Source organism: Ictalurus furcatus, chromosome 22, assembly GCF_023375685.1.
Source record: "Ictalurus furcatus strain D&B chromosome 22, Billie_1.0, whole genome shotgun sequence".
Lineage (NCBI taxonomy): Eukaryota > Metazoa > Chordata > Actinopteri > Siluriformes > Ictaluridae > Ictalurus > Ictalurus furcatus.
The window spans coordinates 20,495,960-20,515,172 of NC_071276.1; the positions used below are offsets into that span (position 1 = coordinate 20,495,960).

Genomic DNA, 19,213 nt, shown 5'->3' on the forward strand with positions numbered 1-19,213 from the left:
GGTTGGGCTAAGGTTACTATAATACTAATGTTATTGTTGGGCTAGGGTTACTATTATACTAATGTTAGGGTTGGGCTAGGGTTACTATTACACTAATGTTATTGTTGGGCTAGGGTTACTATTATACTAGAGTTAGGGTTAGGCTAGGGTTACTATTATACTAGAGTTAGGGTTGGGCTAGGGTTACTATTATACTAATGTTATTGTTGGGCTAGGGTTACTGTTATACTAATGTTATTGTTGGGCTAGGGTTACTATTATACTAGAGTTAGGGTTGGGCTAGGGTTACTATTATACTAATGTTATTGTTGGGCTAGGGTTACTGTTATACTAATGTTAGGGTTGGGCTAGGGTTACTATTATACTAATGTTATTGTTGGGCTAGGGTTACTATTATGCTAATGTTAGGGTTGGGCTAGGGTTACTATTATACTAATGTTAGGGTTGGGCTAGGGTTACTATTATACTAATGTTATTGTTGGGCTAGGGTTACTATTATGCTAATGTTAGGGTTGGGCTAGGGTTACTATTACACTAATGTTAGGGTTTGGCTAGGGTTACTATTATGCTAGAGTTAGGGTTTGGTTACACTCTGTAGAACATTAAACCTCATATCTCAGCTTCTGAGTGTGATATTCAGACCAAACCTGTGTTCGGTTTGATCCCAATAACCAACAGTATGAATATACAGAAGATCAGAGAGAGTCAGAATTTTCACCCAAAAAATCTCTAAGGGGTTACTGTGTGTTTGTTTTTAGGTGAAAAATGTGACTTTCTTGGCTTTCCCCTAACTGGACAGCGTGGGTTATTGGCATCAAGACACACACGGGAGCACTTCGGTTTGTCTTACCGTTTACCATTGTATAGAATGTCTAGTGGAAACGTAGCGTTAGTGTTAGACCATATAACTGATTACATTTATTGAATAAATGATTACAAAGAATGAATTGTGTGATTTATTATATTAGTTTATTGAATGAACATCCAAACATTTAAAACACACATTTTCACAGCACTGTATTTAATGTATCTTCTGCAGCAACAATTCCTATGTACAGCTATATACACTAATCTACAGCTATTTATTCTTGCACTACGGATTATTTTCTAACACAGACTGTATAAAATGGCCTTGGATCTGAGAATAATGTAATACAAACATCGTAGAAGTTATTCTTTTTATTAATATTACTGACGTTCATTTAGCAGACAGTTTAATAATATTAAAAATAAGTGGCTCTCCATCAGTGCAGTGGACGCTCAACCTTCAGGCCTCCTGCACTCAGCTTACACCTAAACAATACATTTAAACACAACGAAAAAAGAAATAGCATTTATAACAACAACAACAACAATAAATAATAATAATAATTCATGTAACAGTAAGCAATATTATGATTAAAATTAATAAAAATAAAATACTACTTTCATGACACAATATATATCATTGTTATATACTCTGATCATTATATTATATACTCTGATCATTATATTATATACTCTGATCATTATATATTCTGATCATTATGGTATATACTCCTGATCATTATGTTATATACTCTGATCATTATATTATATACTCTGATCATTATATTATATATTCTGATCATTATGGTATATACTCCTGATCATTATGTTATATACTCTGATCATTATATTATATACTCTGATCATTATATTATATATTCTGATCATTATGGTATATACTCTGATCATTATATTATATATTCTGATCATTATGTTATATACTCTGATCATTATGGTATATACTCCTGATCATTGTTATATACTCCTGATCATTATGTTATATACTCCTGATCATTGTTATATACTCCTGATCATTATGGTATATACTCCTGATCATTATGGTATATACTCCTGATCATTATGTTATATACTCCTGATCATTGTTATATACTCCTGATCATTGTTATATACTCCTGATCATTATGTTATATACTCCTGATCATTGTTATATACTCCTGATCATTATGTTATATACGCCTGATCATTATGTTATATACTCCTGATCATTATGTTATATACTCCTGATCATTATGTTATATACTCCTGATCATTGTTATATACTCCTGATCATTATGTTATATACTCCTGATCATTATGTTATATACGCCTGATCATTATGTTATATACTCCTGATCATTGTTATATACTCCTGATCATTATGTTATATACGCCTGATCATTATGGTATATACGCCTGATCATTATGTTATATACGCCTGATCATTATGGTATATACGCCTGATCATTATGGTATATACGCCTGATCATTATGGTATATACTCTGATCATTATGTTATATACTCCTGATCATTGTTACATACTCCTGATCATTGTTATATACTCCTGATCATTATGTTATATACGCCTGATCATTATGTTATATACTCCTGATCATTGTTATATACTCCTGATCATTATGGTATATACTCCTGATCATTATGGTATATACTCCTGATCATTATGGTATATACTCCTGATCATTGTTATATACTCCTGATCATTATGTTATATACTCCTGATCATTGTTATATACTCCTGATCATTATGGTATATACTCCTGATCATTGTTATATACTCCTGATCATTATGTTATATACTCCTGATCATTGTTATATACTCCTGATCATTATGTTATATACGCCTGATCATTATGGTATATACGCCTGATCATTATGTTATATACGCCTGATCATTATGTTATATACTCCTGATCATTATGTTATATACGCCTGATCATTATGGTATATACTCTGATCATTATGTTATATACTCCTGATCACTGTTATATACTCCTGATCATTGTTATATACGCCTGATCATTATGGTATATACGCCTGATCATTATGTTATATACGCCTGATCATTATGGTATATACGCCTGATCATTATGGTATATACTCTGATCATTATGTTATATACTCCTGATCATTATGAGAGATACTCCTGGGAAACTCACAGAACGGAGTCCTGGTGTGTTTTAGTCCACAAACACGGCGCTGATGTGAGCCGGACCCGTGGCCTGTTTCGACTCGTTCATCTTATCCAGTCCAAACAGCAGGTCGAGCTGAGTGATCGGCCTCAGACACACACTGTCCACTGTCCTACACACACACACACACACACACACACACACACACACACAGGATCGTTGTGAGGTATTTCCATTCCAGGGAATTGTTTCTTATATTTTGTTATTCCTCCTTTCTCTTCTTCGTCTTAATATTTTTATCTTCCTAATGTTTTTGAGAATGAATTCATCCTGAACTCTTCACTAATACACACACACACACTCTAAACTGAACTCTTCACTAATACACACACACACTCGCTTTAAACTCTTCACTAATACACACACACACTCGCTTTAAACTCTTCACTAATACACACACACTCTCGCTTTAAACTCTTCACTAATACACACACACTCTCGCTTTAAACTCTTCACTAATACACACACACTCTCGCTTTAAACTCTTCACTAATACACACACACACTCGCTTTAAACTCTTCACTAATACACACACACTCGCTTTAAACTCTTCACTAATACACACACACTCTCGCTTTAAACCGAACTTTATTATATAATAATAAATATTTCAGGTGATTAGTGTGATTTGAATGCAAAACACACACACACACACACACACACACGAGGAAGAGGAACGTGTAAGCCGTACTCCTCCTCATCCTGTTCGAGTCGTAGCTGCTGTGTGATTTGTTTCATCTGCTGTTTGCGTACGAAATCTCTGACTCGGTACAGAGCGGCGTCGCGACACACCTCCCTCAGATCACTGCCCGAAAACCCCTCCGTCTGCTCCGCTATCTCCATCAGATTCACCGCCTCACTCAGCTGAACACACACACACACACACACACACACACACACACACACATTATTAAAATATTACATTACTCTGTTCAGACATCACTACGTTTCTATATAATCATTTATTTGTAAAGTCATACGCCGATAAGCTTCAGAGTTATTATAAAAATGTAAATAAATATTCTGTGAATAGAAATATTCTTTAAAAGTGTACATGATACACACCACATCACTGCTGTAGCTGTTCATCACAGCGGTTTTTGTGACAGCTGGCTATTAGCATTCAGCTGTGTTATTAGCATGCTAGCTAACATTATAGAGACGTGGAATAAAGCTGTTTGTGAATCTGTCCTCCTCTCATCCTCTCATCCTCTCATCCTGTCAGTGAGTTTGTATTAAGGAGAGATCTACAGTGTAAAGTCGGAGCTGAAGTGCAATCCCGATCCCCGGTGAGATGGAAAAACTCTTATCCATAGTCACATTAACATGGTGTTCATCAGGAATAGTTACGTTTTCTCCCGACAGGATGAGGTGAAGGATCTCCTTCCTCTGAGCCGCATTCTGTAACCAGGAAAGGGTTTTATTTATTAATATCGATACAGGAAACGAATAAAAGCAATAATTAATCCATCAGCAGTCAGTAGGGAGCTGCTCCAGCTGTCTGTTTATCTATCTATCACTCCATCCATCACTTACTACCCACTCATTTATATATTAACCCATCGCCCCGTCTATCCATCATTCCCTCCATCACTCCATCCGTCTACCTCTCCCGTCTCTCAATCCCTCCGTCCGCCTGCCCCGTCTCTCAATCCCTCCCGTCCGCCTGCCCCGTCTCTCAATCCCTCCGTCTACCTGCCCCGTCTCTCAATCCCTCCGTCCGCCTCTCCCGTCTCTCAATCCCTCCGTCCACCTGCCCCGTCTCTCAATCCCTCCGTCCGCCTCTCCCGTCTCTCAATCCCTCCGTCCGCCTCTCCCGTCTCTCAATCCCTCCGTCCGCCTCTCCCGTCTCTCAATCCCTCCGTCCGCCTCTCCCGTCTCTCAATCCCTCCGTCCGCCTGCCCCGTCTCTCAATCCCTCCGTCCGCCTCTCCCGTCTCTCAATCCCTCCGTCCCCCTGCCCCGTCTCTCAATCCCTCCGTCCGCCTCTCCCGTCTCTCAATCCCTCCGTCCACCTCTCCCGTCTCTCAATCCCTCCGTCCACCTCTCCCGTCTCTCAATCCCTCCGTCCGCCTCTCCCGTCTCTCAATCCCTCCGTCCGCCTCTCCCGTCTCTCAATCCCTCCGTCCGCCTCTCCCGTCTCTCAATCCCTCCGTCCACCTGCCCCGTCTCTCAATCCCTCCGTCTACCTCTCCCGTCTCTCAATCCCTCCGTCCACCTGCCCCGTCTCTCAATCCCTCCGTCCACCTGCCCCGTCTCTCAATCCCTCCGTCTACCTCTCCCATCTCTCAATCCCTCCGTCCACCTCTCCCGTCTCTCAATCCCTCCGTCCGCCTGCCCCGTCTCTCAATCCCTCCGTCTACCTCTCCCGTCTCTCAATCCCTCCGTCCACCTGCCCCGTCTCTCAATCCCTCCGTCTACCTCTCCCGTCTCTCAATCCCTCCGTCCACCTGCCCCGTCTCTCAATCCCTCCGTCCACCTGCCCCGTCTCTCAATCCCTCCGTCTACCTCTCCCGTCTCTCAATCCCTCCGTCCGCCTCTCCCGTCTCTCAATCCCTCCGTCTACCTCTCCCGTCTCTCAATCCCTCCGTCCGCCTCTCCCGTCTCTCAATCCCTCCGTCTACCTCTCCCGTCTCTCAATCCCTCCGTCCGCCTCTCCCGTCTCTCAATCCCTCCGTCCGCCTCTCCCGTCTCTCAATCCCTCCGTCCGCCTCTCCCGTCTCTCAATCCCTCCGTCTACCTCTCCCGTCTCTCAATCCCTCCGTCTTCCTCTCCCGTCTCTCAATCCCTCCGTCCGCCTCTCCCGTCTCTCAATCCCTCCGTCCGCCTCTCCCGTCTCTCAATCCCTCCGTCCGCCTCTCCCGTCTCTCAATCCCTCCGTCCGCCTCTCCCGTCTCTCAATCCCTCCGTCCGCCTCTCCCGTCTCTCAATCCCTCCGTCTGCCTCTCCCGTCTCTCAATCCCTCCGTCTATGTAGTGAATTTATTAATCAATCAATCATCACTTGATGATAAAATGGAAGTGTTTTGCGAGTATTTTGGTTTACAGATAAATAATAAATACGCCCTCACAGGAAGTCCCACGTGGAAGGTTGCTGGCATTCTGCGCCGGATTGCCGCGTCCACGTCCTGCGGCCTGTTAGTGGCTCCCATCACCATCACCTGCAAAACACACAGACACAGACACCCACACACACACGTTTACTGTCACCTTTAATAAAGCACTGAGTTACAGTGCCATTAGAATACAAGGACAACAAACAAGTACTACAAAAACGCGTGCGTGCGTGTGTGTGCGTGCGTGTGCGTGCGTGTGTGTGTGTTTAAACCTGAGTGTCGGGGCCGGTCTCCAGTCCGTCCCACAGGCTCATAAACTGAGCTTTCATTATCGCCGTGGCCTCGTGATCCAAACTGGAGCGACTCCTCAGAAACGAGTCTAACATGAAGGACGAATTGAAAAACATCAACAGCACACACACTGAAGACCTGCACCGTGGGTTCTTCTGATCACCAGTCTATCAGCTTCCGGAACGTACCAGCAGATCAACACCAACATCAAATAACCACCAGGAAGTCACGTCCGGTGTCTGAGATGCATTACTAACATCAGACCCAACGAGTCACTCACCTATTTCATCGATGAAGATGATGCAGGGCTGCAGTTTAGCAGCCAGTGAGAAGACCGCAGCGGTGAGCTTCTCCGATTCTCCGTACCACTTATCAGTCAAAGTGGAGACCTGGAGGTTGATGAACTGACAGCCCGAGGCTCTGGCTGCTGCCTTGGCGATTAAAGTTTTCCCACAGCCGGGCGGACCGTATAACAACACACCTGAGGAACAGTGTGCGTGTGTGTGTGTGTTAGTCTACAGCTCATGAGAACAGCGGTCGGTTTAGAAGCTCTTTCACCCCGACGTTCTCCATCACACACGCCGACGTTCTCCATCACACACACGCCGACGTTCTCCATCACACACACGCCGACGTTCTCCATCACACACGCCGACGTTCTCCATCACACACGCCGATGTTCATCAACAAACACCAACATTCTCCAAGAAACACCAATGTCTCCATCGTTCGTGTGTGTGTGTGTGTGTGTGTGTGTGTGTGTGTGTGTGTGTGTTTTACCTTTGGGTGGCTGTAAAAGTTTAGATCCACGGAATAGATGGCGTTTCTGAAAAGGCAGGAGGACAGAGTCCTGCAGCTCAGTGATGATGTCATCAAAACCTGCAACATCGCTCCATGTCACCTTTATAAAAAATTAAACACACACAAAACACTTTTCACTAAAACACACACACACCCACACACACACACACACACACACACACACACACACCCACACACACCCACACCCCACATAATAAATAAACATGTAATAACTACACGTGGATGTACAGGAGTTTATTCGGCTATGTTTACTGGTGTTCCATCATAAAATGAAATAAGATGACGGTAAAATGAAGAGCGTGAGGAAGGTTCACCTGGATTTTACCTTCATACTGTGAGGATCGACCAGGTGAGCAGCGATGTTCATCTCATACTCATTCAGACTCACTCCCTCCACCCCGATCCTCCTCATCATCTGCTCAGCCTGAGAGAGAAAGAGAGGGCAAGAGAAAAATGGAAGATACCAATACCAACATTCTCCATTAAACCCTGCCTGAATCTTAATCACCAGACCCCATGAAACCCCATAAAACCCCATCTAATCTCACCAGACCCCATGAAACCTCACCAAACCTCATCAAACCCCATCACAAATCACCAGACAACATCAAAGCTCCACCAGTCCTCATCAAAACCGAATCAAACTTTATGTAAAAACATTAAAGCAAGCCAAACCCCATCAAAGTTCATCAATCTCCCTCAAAGCATGCCAGAACACATCAAAGCTCATGAAACACCATCAAACCACCAACCCCAATTCCACCAATCTTCCTGAAATCCATTTTAACCCCATGAACAAATCCCCTTAAACCCCACCAAACCGCACAAAACCCCACCAACACCTCTCTAAACTCCAACCAAGACCTTTAAACCTCACAACCTCGCTATTCTCCACCAAACTGCTGTAAAACCCAATCAAACCCCACCCAACTCCATAAAACCCCAGTAAACCCCACCCAACTCCATAAAACCCCAGTAAACCCCACCCAACCCCACCTAAATCCACTAAACCCCACCCAACTCCAGTAAACCCCACCCAACTCCATAAAACCCCAGTAAACCCCACCCAACTCCATAAAACCCCAGTAAACCCCACTCAACTCCAGTAAACCCCACCCAACTCCATAAAACCCCAGTAAACCCCATGAAACTCCATAAATCCCCACCCAACTCCATAAAACCCCAGTAAACCCCATCCAACTGAATGAAACCCCAGTAAACCCCACACGTGTGAACTTTACCCTCTTCTTAGCGTTTGATTTCTGTCTCTGAGTCGGGTCCAGAGCCTCCACCACCCATCTGATGCTGTAGTACGTAGCTGCTCCAAAGATGGTGAGTCTCACCAACATGCCCACCACCTCGTTACGGGTCAGAGGACGTAGCAGGGCGTGCCGGGGGAAGTCCATCAGCATCTCGGCTCCGCCCACACCATCAGATCATTGGTGGAAAACAACAGAGGAGGATCAGTTCTACCTGTGAGGAGGGAGGGGTTAATGGTTACAATAAAACTTACTTAACATAAATATTATAATGATCTATAACACCGACAAACCACACGTTAAATAACAAAAAATCAAACGCAAGTCCATAAACCCTGCAGCTGACAGAACGCCGGCACCGAAAACTCTTACTTCATCATTCTGCCTTGCATTCAGATTCATTTAATTTGGTTAATTATTTAATTTTATTTATTTTATTTATTTTTTCAATCATTCATTTGTTTAATTTTTTTGCTATCCAACTGATTGATTTTATCTCCAGTAGGCCAAAACTGACCTCATAAATAATAATAAATAATAATAAATAATAATAAATAATAATAAATAAGACATAATACTTACTTACACTGTTATTATTATTGTTATTGTTGTTGTTGTTGTACCTTTAAAAAACACAACCTATAAAACTAATGACGTCACAGCGTTTCACATCTTAGTTTTTAAACAGGATCAAATGTCTTTATGAAGAAAGGTAATCTTTATTAACCAAAATTCTCCCAAAATCAACTCGATCCCACCTCTTCTCCGGCATAACCAGTTCACGTACAAGCGTACCAAGGCCTGTTTAGACCAGAGAACGGGTGGGTAAACAAGAACGCTGGCTAGTTAGCGAGTAATAGTTAACGTTATTTCCACAGTCTAGCACTGCTACCGACATTATCATTAATAAAACCGCAAATATTACTTACTAATATTTCTGTAAACATTGCAGCAAACAGAGCGCGCTGTGATAATTCCAAAAATAAAAACTTACGATTTCAAAGCCTCACACAGCAACTTCCGCATGTTGTGTAACAGCATCGGCGGTCCGTGTAGAAAGAAGGTTACCGCAAGTGGTTCCTAGGTTACTGCACATACCAAGCGAATTCATTATTATTATTTATTATTATTATTATTTAAGTAAATATCTTGCTTAATTATTAGTTCAATTCACATACTTTTGCCACTCACAGATTTGTAATGTTGGATCGTTTTCCTCAATAAATAAATAAATGACCGAGTATAATATTTTTGTCTCATTTGTTTAATTGGGCTCTCTTGATCTACTTTTAGGACTTGTGTGAGAATCTGCTGTTGTTTCTTCATAATTCAATGATGCACTAAGGTCACTGAGATACAGAACCCTACAGTACAGGTGTAATTAAAACTCAAACATAACACAAGGGGTTCATTTTCAGAACGCCAGCTTTAAAATCCCACAACAATTAAAACGAGGTAGACGTTATGCAAATGAGCGGAGAGAAAGTCCAGATGGTGTTGAGATGTTCATTAAGGAGCCTCTGTTTGTTCACACCTGCTTCATTCTGCATCAAACCTCACTGCACACCTTTCAACTGAAAACCTCTCGCTGTGTTCATGCTGACATGAAGAACATGCTGAAGAAAAAGATATCATTTTTTATGTGGACTGTAAACACGGAATGGGCATGATGCTGAAAAAATACAGCTGCTGGCGCTTTATGTGAATTTAAAATGATCTATACACATAAATGATCTTATTTACTGTACACAAATGACTTTGTTGTAGTTTCCACAGATGTCCACACGAGGGCAGTCATGCTGCATCATATTACATACACAGTTGCATCAGAAGAAAAAGGTCTTTGGTTAGATATCACATAAATTTGCAAAGTGAAAGGTATAAAGGATTTAAATTAAGAGGCTTTCAATCTAAAAACTTGTTAATATTTTATGGCAAATAATTAATTCAGAGAAAACATTAATCGTATCCTGTTTGTTCAGGTCCCTGCGTGTCTCTACAGTTTGACTGTTAGTAAATAACAACAGTGTCAACAGAAGCTGCACGTCATCTTTCAAAGCAGTGTGTTATGTGAGTGTTCTCCGTCTCATTGTTGTCTGTTAGGGTTACACGGTGTTTTATTCTCTCTCTTCATGTTAATAAGAAAATAAAATCGCAGTTTGTGGTGTTAGTGAGAAACAGTAAAGAAGTGATGAAGATGTGGGAAAACTTAAAGCTACAGCTTTACCTCTGCCTGTTACACAGCGCTGACACTGGAGACTCCTTCCATACACGCTACATCAACACATTTTCTAATCGGGTTATTATCAGTGGAGCGTACGCGTCCCTGTGAATGAGCCGTTGCTATACGTACGTATATACATACGTATCAGAAGGAGAGCATTAATATAAACCTGCGCTACAGTCAGAGCCGCTGTTCTAGAGAACTAATCACCACCTTCTGACCAATCACAGTCCAGAACTTTTCTCACTGACATGGTGTTTATTAAGAAGGTGGTAAAAATGTACATATTGCACGTGGAGTATTTTGTTCAAGATTATTGGCACACTACTGTTCACGGCTGTATTTCATGTGTGTGTGTGTGTGTGTGTGTGTGTGTGTGTGTGTGTGAATTAAACACAGAGCATTTATTCCATGGGGAAATATTTATCCTGACTGCTCCTGCCACTTTCCTGCACTCTGTTGATGGCTACAGAAAACATTGTGGTCTGAAGCTCAGTGGAAATTAAACTGTGGAGAGAAAACACGCTTTACAAACGTCTTTCGCTTATTTCCTGTTTCACAAAGCAAGCGTTTTGTTTGGCGAAGAATAAAATGTGCACAGTTTTCCACTTTGCGTCGAACACGGTGGATAAAGCCGAGATATGTTCGCTGCCTGACCGAGCGGTACACGATATTTTGAGGGGGGGGAGGGGGGAGGGGGGGGGGGATAAATGAAAATACATTAATTACAACTACTATAAATTAGAGTACAGACGACGCACACAGTGAACAAGACGGGCGGTCCTGAATGATTTAATCCACCTGTTTCTGGTAATTAGCGTTAAATATGCTCTGTGATGTCACGTCAGGATCAGCGACAGGACGTTAACGCGGTGGCGAGTCACGTGTCTTTCTAACGTCTTTCCCGAACCCGTTATTAACGTCGTTTTCACCTGAAAGCCAACATTAATGTCATTACGCCCCTGTTCCTGCATGCTTTATCCACAACCTTTCATCTGCTCCTGGCTCTAGTGGCCCGTTTTAATGATCACCGTATTTAAAAATAAGACTTGACTAAGCGCAGGGTTAAAGGTTCTACAGTCCGATGCTGGAGGTATTACATTATATTAATTAATCCATGCTACAATTTTAACTGAAAGAGCTTTTTATGGCTTTTATTAGCAGAATGAAACAGAACTCTGAACTCATCTGACTTGGCAGTGTGGAACCAATAATCATTAACCAATAAATAAACCATTTTTAATTCAATTAGTTTGCAGTGATTTAAACTTCGGCCATCCAGACAGCAGCTGTACAGTCGAATGTGTGTGTAAATATTATAATCGTTTTTTCTGTCTGTTTAACTTACAGCAGATTTCCTCCAGAGACCGGCCAGTAGTTATTAATATTCATAACGCATGCTCACAATGCTCATGAATATTCATTAGAACACTGAGCATTCCGTACAGGATTTCGGAGTGCTTTTGGTTAAAAACGCGTGATTTTGCTGCGACTTGTTTCGAAATTTGTGATGAAACTTGCGGGTTTTTGCACCGAACTACTTGAATCGGGAACTCGCGATCGCACAGAATAATTCCGCGCGCTCTTTCGCAGCGATGTTTGTCGGTAAACGAGAGCTTTTAGCTGTACTCGTGTTCGACGCACGTGAATCGAAGACGGCTTCGGCTGACGCACGTCGTGACGATGTCACGTGACGGATCTGCGGAAAATCACGGGCCGGATCTGCGGAAAATCTGCGGTGATTTAGAAAAATGACACGTTTCGCAGAACAATTCGAAGTTTGCTTGATTATGTGTCCATTTCTCCAATCGCAAACTCGTGGAATCCTGAAGGAACTGACCAATAACGTTTTACACGGCTTCTTTACAATCAGCAGTTTGTGTCCTGTTGTCGTTTTAAACCGGAGAAGATCATTTGCTGGTTTATTATTACACCCAGAGATTCCTGAGCCGCTTTGCAGCAGGAATTCGTATTTGGAGTTAGTAATCACTTTGTGTATCATCCCAAATCACATACTAGTACACTAAAAAGTGTGTGAGAACCGCGTCCTTTTTCTAGATCAGTAAATCCTTTTCTGAACGTAAGGTTTGAGACACAGATCATGACAACACTCATGATGACGGCCAAAGAGAAACAGCTTGTCAGTGCGTTTATCCTCGCCGGTTCGAGCCAGACGCCGTAGCTGTGCTCCAAATCGCCAAACATTTTACAGTTTGACTCGGAAACCAGAGGTACAGAGATGTTTTAGCGCTAAATAGTGTTAGAGTCGAGTTAAATGCGAGCGTAGTGAGGATTTGATCCTGAATTCAGACCTCGGATGTAACTACAGACTCGAGCGCTATTTAGAAGTTACACACGCGGGGGCGGAGTTTGTCTAAAACAGGGGCGTGTCTCAGTGATTCCAAGTTAAATTTAAGCGCCATTTTCTTCGGCTCGAGTGAGGAGCAGTGTTGAGTCACAGCGCCACCGTCTGACAGATCGATATTTTGGCCGTAAATACACAAACACTATTCGAGGACAGTAATAAATATGTAAATATGACACTATTCATTCATTAATTACTGCTATTGTCACGTTAAAGTTCACAAAAAGAAATACAATATTTTCTTACAGCAAACGCTAATTTACCCAAAAAAAAGTTCCCGAAACTCGATCAGTGGCTTTTAAAATGTTTCATTTCATAAATATAAAGTTTGGTTTAATTACACAGACGTGTAAAGGTGTTGTAATTAAATGATTAAGAGTCTGCACGTATCAGACATTCCTTCACCTCACACGATTCCTCCTCTTCACTCGGCGTAAATCCGTAACAGGGACGTCATCTTCATATTTTCATCACCTCTAACACACACCAGTTTATTTTACACTTTCTCACGTGGACTCTTCCCAGACTAGAACTAACAGACTCGTCCAAACATTAAAGATCGACATGTTTACAGCACAGACGTCCTGAAAAGTTTTTACTCTCGGCCACGGACAAACTCCGACCGCTTTTTTTTAAACGATGTCTATAAAGTAAAAGACAAAATAATAATAATAATAATAATAATAATAATAATAATAAAAAACGTTTCGGTGCTTAGTGACATGCGGACTTTAGCACAGAGCCGCCGGGGCTTCAATTAGCTATAAATCACAGTGATAAAAGCTCATCTAGCCGTCTGGAGGAGGACACGAGGCTACACGGCCGACAGGAACCGAACACTCCAGGATCAGTGAGCCGGGGAAGGATTTATACGCCGTGCATATAAATGTTAGAACGCGGGTCATGGTGTCCTGAACGCTCAGCTCACGCGTTACTCGTGTTTTTATTATTAAATAATGACATCACAAAGGCTGGGTTTGTATGATGCTTTTCTCAGTGGACACTGATATATACAGTATATTATGTATTACCCATAATGCAGTGCGCGAACATGGAAGATGTCCATAAAGATCCTGTACAGGTTATGCCTGGTGATGGAACGACTGTTTATAGCTGCTCTAACGTAAGTGACAACAGGAACTGACTGGTTTCAGGGATATGTTAAATGCTAAAACAGGCCTTACACGTGCATCGACACGTCAGCACCGCTCGGGGTTTTCGGTTTGTGGTTAAACGGCGTTTAATCCGAGCTCCGCCCGACGGAAAGGAACCGAAGACGCACGAGGTTCGGTCCGCAGTGAAAAAGCGGCGATGCTGTTTATCTCTAATCACGGCCTGTCACTTTTCACTTCTCGCTCTAATGAATTCATGGGTGTTTTTCTTTTTCATGGCTATTCGGGGTTTTAAATTAATCAGCTTACACTTCACACGCATGCGTCTGCCAAAAAAAAACTAGCCTCGCAGTGACAGCACAAAGCGGCGTCTAGAAAAAACAAAATGAAAAGAAGCCACAATAATGTGATTTAAAAAAAAAAAAAATGCGACGCCTAAAACAAAACACGCAGGAACACCGCAGCGGCCCAGCCGACTGTATCGCTCATGAAAAACCCATCAATCTACGTCCCAGAGCCTTTGTGATTTCCAATAAAGGCGTTTAACGGCGTGACTGCGGCGCACCGCATCACTTTGTGAAGGACCTTGAAGTTCAGAGCGAGTTAAGGACATAAACACTCGTCTCTTTCCAGCCTCCATTCATCACGCTGACAGATTCGGCCTGGTGGAAATAAATGGATAAACAGGAGATTAAATGAAGGACGTGTGGGCAGGGCCGTGAGCGAACACGAACCTAATGATCCTCTTACAAAACGGATCAATAGCGCTCGCACATCCAGCAAAAAATATCGAGATTTAAAATCAATAGCGTGGCCTTAAAACAGTGCAATGCCAGAAGTCATGAACACTGTTAATATAAAATCACCCCGTTATAGCGTTATAAAACACTTTCACTGCAATCACTAATATGATTAATTATTCGTTATTTATTTTTTATTGAAAATATTTGGTGTCATTTTGTAGTTTTAGGAAATCGGAGTTATTTAGTATGAAAGGACGACCTGGTTATTAGTTCAAAGTAATAAGTATTAATCGTACGCTTGGTAATTCAGGATTAGTGTTTTAGTATAAATTTAACCGGTTAATAAAATAAAAATGAAATTATTATTTTTTAAAAAGACTTGATATTATGACGACTGCTTATTATTTCAGAAATGTTAGAGGCACTGAAGTAACATTTGATTGTGTATTTTCTAAATATATTATTGCTTTAATCATGAAGTAGTTTCTGTGATCGCGTTAGCGTTAGACTGTTCATTTATTGTTCTTTAGACATGTTTGTAGGATAAGTTGCAAAGTTCTTATATTGTAATCAGTGAAGTGATAGAAATATTATAACATCATAAAATATCGATTTTAACACGGGGAAACAGGGCGGTCCCGGTATAACCATGGTATTTTAGGATTTAAAAAATACATACTTTTATAAAGCAGACTTGAAGATGTTAGCATTTTTTTAGCAAATAATTATGGAGGTTATTTATATTTATAATAATAATTCATAATCAATGAACAGATGCTAGAAGCGTAATGAAGTTTGGCCAATAGCATGATGATACGTCATTTGGAAACGTGTGATTATTCTAAATGTTCATTAAACACAAAGTAGTAAATACTATATACAATTACTAAATAATGTTTACTAAATAACTAGATATATATTATAACCATATTCATGAAAATGGCAATTATTGCTATAAAAGTAAAGCATAATACACAGTCGTACATAATGATATAGTATACTAGTGTAAAACGACTAATACTCTGACTATATTATGACTCGTTAATTTAGGAACCAACTTAAACCAACTTTTCAGGTTATATTTCATCTCACATACTGTATCTTATGATTACTGATTCATAAATGTTCTTTACGTTAAAATATACAATAAGTGAACAATCAATTCATGTGAAAAATGAGAAATAATGCAAAAGTACTTAAATCCTCCCAAAATATAGTATTACAAACTAAAAAAAAAGTTTAATTAACGTTTAATGTTTAAGATGGTTGTGTTAAATTTAAACATGATTATTATATCTTTGGTATAAAAGTATTTACAGCCTGATTTAATAGTGACATGATTATTATTTTAGACTAATAAGAGTAAAACTAAGCTTTAAAGCAGTTCATACTAGATACATATAGTTTGTCCAGTTACTTTTGAGCCTGTGAAAATGGCTCTCCAGCTGGTGTATTTCAGCTGGTATAAATGTTTGCATGTTTGTCTACGGTTATCATTTTGTTATTATTGTCTGAGAGAAGCACTACAGAATAGCATTCTATATAAATCTACTTATTATTGTCATCAAAATATTTTTTTCGAGGTCTGAGGTTTGTTCCTCCGAAAACAACACTTTATTTCCCTGTGACCTTTTAACCTCCTGGAGTGGAGCTTTATTGATTTGAATCCACCCCGCTGCTCTGTTACCATGGTAACACGTAGACACAGAAGATCCGTGACATGCGAGAGGTTGCTTCCTGTCTCCTGATGAGAAACGGAGCGAACAGGCCGGTAGTTTGTTTCTGACAGCCCGCTGTTACTGAACTCAGCCTTCAATTGTGTGTCGTCGACTGGGCTGCTGTACGAGGAGCAATTTAGCTCACTTAAAAGTAGCCCAGGCTGCAATTTCCTTCCCTAGACGTGGGATGAAAAGAAGCGGCTTTTATCGGAGCAGGACGTTCGACGCAGCGAGACGTGTTTCCTAATCAAACGCTTTTACTAAGAATCATACCTCTTTTATCTCTACAGTACCATCTGCTCCAAAACTGTTTATCCTCCTGAAGAGGAAGAAGTCTTTATCCAGCATTTACACCTCGCTGGTGTTGAGTTCTGCGTCCTGATTGGTCAGAAGGTGGTGATTAGTTCTCTATAACGGCTCTGACAGTAGCGCAGGTTTATCTTGACTCTCTCCTTCTGATACGTCATGGTTTCCATAGTAACCGCTCGTTCACGGCGACGTGTACAGCGCACGCTCCACATAAACGGATTTTTTAATAAAGTGTAATAAGTTTATGTTTTCCGACAACTTCGAGGTGTTTACGCTTCACGGTTTCTCCCGTCATTCGTTTACAGCTGCTGTAACATGAACGAGAACAGAAAGTGCGGTAACGTTCAGTGTTCTTTAATAAATACAACTTTTTAATCGTTGGTGAATTTACTGTGGTGCAAGAGTAATAAAACACTAGAAGCCATGCTGTTATGTAAAATAATCAGCTTTAGGGTATGAATCTCTTTTACAGTATAATAATAATAATAATAATAAACTTTATTTCATATACTGCCTTTAAAAAGGCCTCCCAAGGAGCTTTACATGAGTCTATAGACATGTATATAAATATAAATAAAACTGTAATCAAATTCTATTTCCATTATTAATAACAATAATAATAGTACTAATAGTAGTTCAATTATTTTTTTAAAGAAGTCATCAAGTAAAAGCAATCCTTAAAAATAAGTCTGAAGAGGAGCTGTAAATAGAGATGGTAGTGAGTTCCAGTCGTGGAGCAGAAGCAGCAGCAGAAGAAGAGGTCCGATCACCCACAGTACACGGATGAGTCGAGTTCATTTATCTTCATCTATGTAAATGTGCATGTTTTTATTGTTGGAATGTAATGCCTTATCGATTATATATTACTTGTTCCTAAGATTATACTCAGAGTGAAAAGTGACGAGAGTCATGTCTCAGGTCAGGAATGTGACACCGGGTCATAATTTAAAGTGTTATTTTTCTCCCTGTTCGTCTCCGATCAGAAACGCTTCTCTCCATCGAGCGAGCGGCGTTATCGATTAGCACTCGTGTTTCGGCTGAATCCATCTCCATCACCCAGTGGCCGTTTTTCCCATTATGTTTCATTTCAGAGAGAGACGGATGATCCTCACACTCTCCTGAAGGGCGATGAGAGCTAGCGGGACCCTTTCCATCAGAATGAAAAATGAAATATGAAATAAATAAATAGACAAGTCTCATGGTTGTTGGCGCGAGTCCAACGCTCGTGTTTCATTTCTGTTTTAAAATGAAAGCCGCTTCTATTAAACAAGCGAGACAAAAACAAAACGTGTCTCAAGTTGGTCTCTTTAGATTGATCAATTAGCGGCGTCACAGTGAATACACGAGTGATGACATACAGTGACGCTGACTTCCTGAAACGAGACCAAGATATTTATATTCAGTTTAAATGAACGCGAGGACTGGAACAGCTGATCCACACTGAAACACAGCTCTGGAGGAATAATCAGACCATGGTGCATTGAATCGCATTACTTCACTATTTTCCACTAATTATTAAAGAACTCTATTAGGGAGAGTTTAATCCGTAACCCTGCCGATCCCTTCTTCTCTTTCTCCTTCAGTTTATGGTCCGCTGGTTCTCCGGCTCGGGAGAACACACTTATCGCTCACGGCCCGGTCCGTGCTTTGAGTTTCTGACCAGGAGAAAATGAGTATCGACTTTCCATTGACACGAGCGCACTGGAGTGGGACGCCACTATCACTGTATACTCGAACACAGCGCTCATTTCCCCCCGCAGCTCCATCGCACTCCAGGAGAAACGAAGCTGTGTGAGAACGCGATCCAGACGCACGGGAGGATGAAGAGATTCACTCCTGCGTTAGGAATTACAGACACGTTTACAGTCAGGAGTAAAGGACGTACGAGGGTGCGTTCACGCACGCGCTGTTCAGTCCGTTTGAATCGAAGCCTGGTGTGTTTAACTCTTTCTCCTGGTTTGTCTGTGCAGGTCAGAACACCACAATCCCACTCGGGCGTGGTTCCGATCAAACTCGAGCATGGTTAGATCAGATTCGATCCCGAATCGATCCAACAGCACAAAGTGAAGACGACGCGTCGTATGTTTTGTTTCGTGGGTGATATTTTTATGGTGCAAACTGAGCCAAAGGACAGAGCTGTAGCACTGCAGAAAAAGTCACGCGTTCTGGAGATCTGGATGAACAAAAAGTCAGTTAATGTAGTGATATTTTATATATAATCCTATATATAATCTCTCCCTCTCTCCGTCTGTCGAGCTACACGTGACTTTATGGAGATGCCAGGGGCGGAGGGGCGGAGC

At 41.3% G+C, this 19,213-nt stretch overlaps 1 protein-coding gene across 5 annotated transcripts; it reads right to left on the reverse strand.

Annotated features, from left to right (window-relative positions):
- Positions 1–957: 957 nt before the first annotated feature.
- atad1a (ATPase family AAA domain containing 1a) lies at positions 958–17,040 on the reverse strand. 5 transcript variants are annotated; one of them, XM_053610574.1, is made up of 12 exons: positions 16,878–17,038; positions 9,437–9,530; positions 8,425–8,656; positions 7,509–7,607; positions 7,142–7,262; positions 6,642–6,842; positions 6,343–6,449; positions 6,086–6,175; positions 4,367–4,417; positions 3,708–3,880; positions 2,983–3,127; positions 958–1,293 (listed from the first exon to the last, which is right to left on the reverse strand). In XM_053610574.1, the coding sequence occupies exons 3-11, from the start codon at positions 8,593–8,595 to the stop codon at positions 3,004–3,006; spliced, it is 1,137 nt and encodes a 378-aa protein (XP_053466549.1). In that variant the 5' UTR covers positions 8,596–8,656; positions 9,437–9,530; positions 16,878–17,038; the 3' UTR covers positions 958–1,293; positions 2,983–3,003. The 5 variants fall into 5 exon arrangements, 4 of the variants coding, with proteins under 4 accessions (XP_053466549.1, XP_053466551.1, XP_053466553.1 ...); XM_053610576.1 differs by lacking the exon at positions 16,878–17,038 and adding an exon at positions 9,634–9,651; XM_053610578.1 differs by lacking the exon at positions 9,437–9,530.
- Between the last annotated feature and the right edge of the window lie 2,173 nt (positions 17,041–19,213).